The sequence below is a fragment of the Buceros rhinoceros genome, unplaced genomic scaffold (genome assembly GCF_000710305.1).
Source record: "Buceros rhinoceros silvestris isolate BGI_N320 unplaced genomic scaffold, ASM71030v1 scaffold22722, whole genome shotgun sequence".
Lineage (NCBI taxonomy): Eukaryota > Metazoa > Chordata > Aves > Bucerotiformes > Bucerotidae > Buceros > Buceros rhinoceros.
In genome coordinates, this window is record NW_010397419.1 from 1,876 (window position 1) to 9,746 (window position 7,871).

Here is a 7,871-nt window from a genome sequence, read left to right on the forward strand (position 1 = left end):
CTGTGGGTGGCAGCACAAAGGCAAGATGGGGCTGGGAGAGAAAGCCAGAGGTCCTGGCAGGACTTCCCAGCAGCAGGAGTAAAGCTTGCCCTAGCAGGCAGCCCGGGGCAGGCACAGCACGGCTGCTGCTCAGGCTCGCCGTGCTGTTAACTCACTTCCCAGCTGGCAGGAAAAGGAACCCGAAAGCTCAGCAAGACCTGCAGCCCCCCTGACGACAGACGCAGTTCCTCCTCATCCACCCTCTTTTTCCCTTGCAGGTGGAGAGCAGCCAGAGACGTAGGATGAATTTTGTACCTTCCGCTGGGTACGTGATCTTAAAACCAGGCTACGCTTCAGGAGGAAAATCCCAGCTTGGCTTTCTGGCTCCCACCCGGAGAGACCAGGGCGCACAGCAGGGAAAAGCCCTATTTATACTCCACTGGGCAAGCAGAGCTTGAAATCACACCTGACCCTCCAGCCTGCTGTGCTCACTTTTAATCCTCTTTTCCACATGGAGCTGCACCACCACTCAGGTGGAAACTGCGTACGAGGTCCTGGGGGCAGGTTCAGATGAGGAAGCCAGTACTGGGAATTCTCTGGGGCACCAATTCCCCTCTCCAGTATTACTTCAGACACACACTAAACAGGACAATGCTTCTCTCATCAGAAAAGAGACAGCAAAACAAAAAGAACCAGGAAGGAGAGCCTGGTCTTGGCTCAGCTGAAGTCCAGGCTTAGGGCTAGAAGGAATGAGGGTCCTAAAAACAAAGGAGAGGCAGAAATGCCACCAACACCTGAGACCAAGGATGGAGAAAGCCCGAAGGCAGCAGTCCCACCCACGGATGGAGGAGCTCAGCTCCTGTGCCCCCTCAGCACAGGGGCCCCCTACATCTCTCCAAGCACCCCGGGGCATCTGTCTGGGAATGCCCCCCCGCCCGCTGGGTCACAGGGAAGCGAAATGGGCTGGCATGCAGGACCGCAACCGCCCCGTCAAGGTGAAGGGCTCTGAGTATGAAGTGGGCTTGTTCATCCTGGGCTGGGTTCAGGAGAGTTGCTGTTCTCCTGCTGCTTCTCATATCATCGGGCTAATAACGGAGCTTTACACACATTTCTTGCTTCTGGTGAAGAAAACATGGCAACAACCCTTGCCTAGGGACCACCAGCAGCAGAAAGCCTGAGTGCCTCTAGAATACGTGAAGACATGCGGGAACTCCAGCTGTACAGTCAAAAATAGGTTTACTGGAATGTCTGTAGTCACAGCTGTAAGCAGCGATACTGAAAACACCGAGCTTGTGCATTCCCATGGCAGGACCAGAAACTCTTCTGGCTTGTAAAACCTAATTATTTCCTTTTTTTTCCTCCCCCCCCTTTTTTTTTTTTTAAATTTCTTTTGAACAAAAGAGAAACACAACTCTTGCAGTTCTCCTCAGAAGGAAGGGTCAGTTCCCTGGAACATAATGGTAAGTTTTTCTTCAGACATTTCCCCTCTCCTTTGCTCTGAGAGGCCAGAGTCCCCTCTGTCTTCCACAGCGGGCAGCGAGGAACGGCTCAGACGGTGTAATTATTAATATTACAACTCAACCATATATACAGGTAAACCACAGTGGCAAGGAGCCAGCTGCAAAACAGAGACCCAGAATTCCACAGAACAGGCGGTTTGGGAACTGAATCTTCTGTTATAAAAAAACCTCTGACAGCAGGAGCAGGTTCTCGACCAAGTAAAAGGGTCATTTGGCAGTTCTTAAAGTGCTCTGTTAGAACTGGCTACTTGCCGCTGCCTCCTCGCTCCTGGGAGAGAAACAACTTCAAAGCTATATACAGATAATCTCACTTAAATTACACAGCAGTTTGGTGATCCCAGAGCCAGCTCCACCGAAGCCTCCAGCTGCCCCGTCAGGTGTGGTACTTCAGGACTATGGGTACTGGGAAACAAAGAGACAAGCGCTCAGCCACGCACCTTCGCACACAGCACCGAACCCCCCGGAGAGATCCCCCCCGTTTCTCTAGTGACAAACACCAAGCAGCTGCAAAGGGAAAGTGTGTTTCCAAGCTCAAGCGAATGCAGTCTGCCGCCCGTACACACGCCAGACATTTCCTGCCACCTTCATCTCCTTCCAGCTTCCTAAAATTAAACCAGATGGGATTTTCCATCAGACTCTCTCTCTCCAACGCTCCCACCTTGCTGCCAGCTCTGCCTCTCCCGCTGCAGGCTGTGTGTCAGCAGGACAACAGGCCACAGGGGTTTCGCTGAAGTAACGAGAACCATGACAGAGCTGCCCCCAGCCACAGTCGGTGGAGGAAAACCCTCAGGACACAGTGGCCCGGAAGAGCTGTGCTGCTGAGCTGGGTGCTTGGGTCCCTGGAGCATGTCGTTCTGCAGGCAGAGGGATGAACTGCCTGGAAGAATCACACTCTGGTCGTTATTCCCTGTTTAGTAGGAACAGCAGCGACATCTCTTGTCTGGGGAGCTCCAGAGAGACCAGGAAGGGCAGAGGGCACGGGAAGGGACCGACAGCAAAGCCACAACAGTACTTGCTGAACATTAGTCAGCTCGGCAGCTTTGGCGATGAGCACCTGCAGGGACCATTGCAAAGATGGCTGATGTACGTGGAGAGGCCTTTGGGTTGCTTTGGCCTTTAGCCATTGCTCCAGCCTGAAACTCTTCCACCTACTCTCACCAGCCCTGGGATCAGTCGGTGCCAGCCCCGGATGGGTACAGTGTTGTCAGGGCAGGGCAACGTCAGCTTTCCGTGGCCACGGTCAGGGGGACTTGGTTTGAGCCTGCTCCTCTGCATTTAAGCCTTGCAGAAGAGCAGCGTGGAGTATCTAGAGGCACCACCTATGACCACTTAAGGCAGAGGGGGGCCTGACAGAGTGTCTCAGGTGACCTCCCCCAGGGACAACAGCATCACAGTGTCACTCACAGGGTGGGGTGCCACCAGTATTTTAATGCCAGTCATGGCTGCAATGATCTGGAGCTACTCACCGATGATCACAAGCAGGAGAATGACCGCCACCAGTGCTACGATTGCCTTCATCTGCAAGAGGAGCACAGAGGCACGTTACACAGGGTGCCACGTGTAGCTGCTTTGACCCGAGAGGAGGCCTTTGCCTTTCAGCATCTTTTCAGCTAGAAAGCAGAGCTTCTCGACCCCCTCCCAGCGGACGGCAGGTAACCACCCCTCCACAAACCCACCCCAGCCTGTTCCTGTTCCTGCTCACCTTGCAGCCTCGCCACCACATCTGCCTCCGAAGCTGCTTGGCTCTGTTGCTAAAAGCTGTTGCGTTGTCTGATAAACTTTCTATTGAAGGAGAGAAAAGAGGCGATTCACGCAGTCAGAACATCCGCTCGTCTCACTGACTCCACTGAGTTTTAAGCAATAAACGCGGCGTTTGGGGAAAAGACCCAACCACAGCGTGATTCACCAAAGCCACAGCAGATGCCAGTGTGACACCCTTCGCTAGAGCACACACAGTCCCACTGAGCCCCCTTTGTACTGGGTGCCCTCTGAGGACAGGAATCCGCTCTGCGAGCCAGCGAGCAAGCAAAGCGCTCGGGGCTGTTGGGAGACGGCTCAAACAAGCTTTGTTTGAAGGAACAACTAGATCACAGCACCCAAACACCTCCAAAATAACACCTCTGCGCAGAGTGGCAGAAGGCAAAGGTGGGAAGAGGAGAATGTCAGCAGAAAGTCAAACCTGCAGCCCAAGGCTGGAAAATGCCACTCCTAGGAAGGACAGAAATACAAGCCCGGGTCTGTCATTAGGTGCTTTCTCAGCTGAAACCAGGTAACTTGGCCCAGCAACATGGAAGAGATGTGGGGAAGGGGCCAGCAGAGCTCCATTTAGCACCACACCTGATTTATCCTGCAGGTCATCCAGCCGCTCGCCTCTTTCGATCACCTTCGTGATGTTCTCCTGCATAACATCAATGACTTCGTCCACCTGGTTCTGGACACTGGAGCAGAACAAAGACAGCGTGAGGAGCAGAACAAAGACAGCGTGAGGAGCAGAACAAAGACAGCGTGAGGAGCAGAACAAAGACAGCGTGAGGAGCAGAAGCGAGCACCACCAGCTGTGCTTTGCAGCACCGACCCTCGCTCAGAGCTGCCCAGGCTGGCGGGATCCGCGAGCTCACCGATAAAAATCGATGGGGACAACAGTGGGGGGAGGTTGATGGGATGCTGAGAAGGCCAGAGGCACGGCATCGCCCAGGGAGGGCCTCTGGCAATCCCAGGTAGGGTGAGGGGACACCTGGGGCCCACAGAGAGCACTGGGAAGTCGGCAGAAGCAGGACACCCTCTGTAACACCTGCAGTAAGAGGAGGCACTGAGTGCTGCTGGTGGGCACCTCTGCTGCACATCAAAGGGGAGAAACCGTAACCCCCACACCTCATCTGTCCAGATTTCACCGAAGCTCACCCTGCGCTGTCACTAAATAACGTGGGCTGAAATCAAACCAAGGTGTTCTTCCCTGCTCAGGGAACCGAGCTGCTAAATAAAACCCACTCTGCCAGGGGCATGGAGAGGACACGAAAGAAATGGCTGATATGATCTAAACCCAGTTATTATAAACCATCTTCTCGCAGGTTACGCAACTCTGTGGGTAGTCGCTTCAGCGAACAGTAGCCTAAATCATACCCACAGGGTTATTATAAATGTATTTATTCACTCCATAAAAAAGCGACATTGGGAAGAGGAAAAAAAAATTCTCCTGTGGAAAAATACTGCTACATTCTGGTTTGTGCTTTGGAGTTATTACGCTTTTATTTTCCTGGAGATAGAAATAAGATATTTCTTGGGGCCCTAGGGAGACAATACATTGTTGGAGACATACCGTTCCCAGAAAGTAAATGGCAACAGCAACATCTTGGAGGCAGCGCTGCACACAGGGCAACAAAACAGAAATAGCTCCAGGCCACTCGCTCTGCATGAGTCTTAGGTTCGACAGCTTTGGTTGCCTTGAGTAAAAACATTCAAGCTCTCCAAAAATATCAAGCGCATCCAGAATTTGCTAAATATGCAGCACAAATAGGCCACTTCAGCAGCTCCCCACGTAACCAGAAATGCACGCGTCCCGTTAACAGCGTGCCACTGGTGCCCCAGAGGGAAGAAGGGTTGCAACCACCTCATCATTTGTGCCTGCTTAGCACCCACACTCTCCTGCTCCCCAAATTATCCAGTCACAACTCCTTCCTCTTCACATCCACACAAAACTCTCTCCTCCCTGCTGCCACCTTGCACGTGCAGACATTTCAAGATGTTATTTGCCAGCTCAAGAGGTTTTACCAGATCCAGCTCCACCAGCCAGCACCTAAAGCTCACGGCACTCGGTACGACGAGGACAGCACATCCTCCACCACGGCCTGAGCTAAGGGAGACCCGGAGCAACTTGTCCAAGGCCAGCCAACGGGGCACTGCAGAATGAGGAACAGGGCCCGCCCAGCACCATGCCTTTAATCCATCTATGAGAGACCGAGGCTCACACCGACCTATTTCTCCTGCCTCCATAGCAAGTACGTGCCTCTCACTGAGCAGACACGTGTGCTGAGACACCTACGTGAGCAGCGGCTGCAACAAGCAATAGTGGTTGCAAGGGAAAAGCACCAGTCTTGCTCACGTTTACCCACCATTCCAAAAACGGCCGAGGAAAGTCATTAAAAGGCTTTTTTCTCCCCAAGAAGCTCTACAAAGAGCTCCAGATCTTTGAACACAAAGAGACTTCCCATCTTCACATTTCAGGTTGGGCTCTGTAGCACCACGGCACTGTGGCTTCCACTGAACAGCCAGGCAACCCCTCTGAAGCCCATTTCTGACTCGCAGCGCTCCTACGGCACATGCTGGACTCCAGCAGTACACATAAAAAACTTACTTAGGACACCATAGGAAAGCAACCTGCCTTCCCTGTTCCGCATCACAGAGTCCGTGGGACCAGGCACCCATCTGCACCAACGGGGTGGCAGCTCCTGCCTTACACGTTGATGGCAGCCACCTGCCAGGAGTGTCTTATCTGGAGGGAAAGGCACAGCTAATCCCCAAAGCCTGTCCTGATCCACCACTTGTTTTACAAGGAACCAGGTGAGCAGCAGAAGGTAGCACTGAGGACACAGGCAGATGCTGCCCAGGAAACCTGGGGCAGCACCCTGTGGAGCAGAGCATCCACCCCATGCAGGACACGTGCAGCCCTGTGGCCTGTCCTTGGGGCAGCAGCGAGGAGGCAGCACGCTCCGCAAGGGTGTGACCTTACCTCGGCACAACAGGCGAGTCCCAGCTCAGAGCTGCCAGCAATGCTGCTATAGCTTGGGGAGAGAGAGGAAAAGCAGAAACATCTGCTGTCCCAGATGAGCCAACTTGGCAAAAACACTACAGCCTTAAACATCAGTTTCACAGGCAGGAGGCGACATGTGCAGTATGTAAATGTTTCTAAAACCATTTACTGGCTTCAAAATAAAGAGATTTCCACCCCAACAGATTTGTAACCAAGTTATCCCGTTACAACTAACAAGCGGGAGCACGCAGGGTTACAACCCATCGAGGAACGTGCGGCACAATGCAATGCCAGCGTAGGTCCTTCCGTACAGGTCAGGGCGTGAAGAGGTGCTGCTGCGGTCCCAGGGCACCCCAAAGTGTTCGAGGTGAAGCGGGCAGGTATGTAACTTCAAGCTGCTCTGGATCATACCAGCATTTGGGAGAGACCTACGGAGCACAGACCCCTCCTGCACCTTTGCTGCCTGCCCATAGCCTGGGCACGCTGTTAGCTGTCCCCAAGAGAATAAAACATTTCACAGACAGAGAAGAGAGGCACGGAAAAATCAAGGCTTAAACTCTCGCAAGCACTGAGGTGTTTAACTCCTGCGGAACACGAGCATGTCTGAGCACCCCAATGCCCTTTGGTATCTGATGTGAAAGAGAACCCCGAGAAAAAAAAAAAACAGGAAGGAAAAGACCAAGCCAGGGAATGAAACTTTGATGTCCAACAGAGCCTTAACCAGACCTTAAGCCAGTCCTAGCTTCGGCTCTCTCCTACCCATCACTGCTGCGAGAGATGCCTTTGCAGGAGGTGGCTGGAACATGCCCAGCCTGCAGGGCCTGCAGTTTCACAGCAAATTCAAAAATCCCCACTAGTCTGGCATGCTTAAGGTTGGAAACTCAAGTCACATCAGAAGAAAATATTTTCTTGTTTTATTTGGCAAGAGAGAATGAATCCTCTAATAGGAAGCATATTTCTCGTTAGGGAGCTATTGGCTTTTGACACATGTGCTTCACTCCTGCCAGATTTCCAAGAGAAATAAAGTAGAATAGGTACCTGTCAGGAAAGAGAGCAAGACAAAAACATAAAATGTCTCCCATGACCCTCTTCTTACTCATTACTGCAAATACAATCCTTTAAACAAGGACACCGAGTGTACACCGTAAAGCAACCAGAGACCCTGTGGTGCTTAGCGTGGTCTAGGCTCCTGTTTTCTTGTGCTTTGCTGGGTTCACAGTGGGAGGAATAAGCCTTTCCACTCTGGCCACACTGGGTTAGCTACCGAAAAACTCCCGGGGCTGGTCTCAGTGCTGGGCTAACAACAGTGCGGCATTCTTCAGACGCCGTAAACAGGCCGTGCGCACACCATGGGATGTGCTGCCCAAGGCTGCTGCTTGTCTCGAAGCCGGCTGTTTACGGCCAGCATGACACACTTCTATTTTTCCACCCCGGCAACATTAATAGCGCTGTGTATTTCGGTGCAAATCACACCCAAACACCCCTCGTGTGGAATTAACCAGGGAAGAGGGAACGGGCCAGAGAGCCAAGCTGGATGGCCAGTGCAGAGGCAGGAGGCCAGCGCAGCACTCCCCGAGGCACAGCTCTCCACGATTCTGCTGTATCCAACAAGGCGTCAGTGCTGA

The 7,871-nt window shown here is 52.7% G+C and overlaps 1 protein-coding gene across 1 annotated transcript in view; it reads right to left on the reverse strand.

Moving 5' to 3' along the window:
* Positions 1-1,872: 1,872 nt before the first annotated feature.
* Positions 1,873-7,871, reverse strand: part of VAMP4 (vesicle-associated membrane protein 4) — a gene marked incomplete at its 5' end in the record, with an annotated part of 9,599 nt that continues 3,600 nt past the window's right edge. The window contains 4 exons of the mRNA XM_010146257.1: positions 1,873-1,901; positions 2,966-3,017; positions 3,202-3,281; positions 3,837-3,937. Coding sequence (XP_010144559.1) covers positions 1,873-1,901; positions 2,966-3,017; positions 3,202-3,281; positions 3,837-3,937 — 262 coding nt within the window. The remainder of the gene's footprint in view (positions 1,902-2,965; positions 3,018-3,201; positions 3,282-3,836; positions 3,938-7,871) is intronic.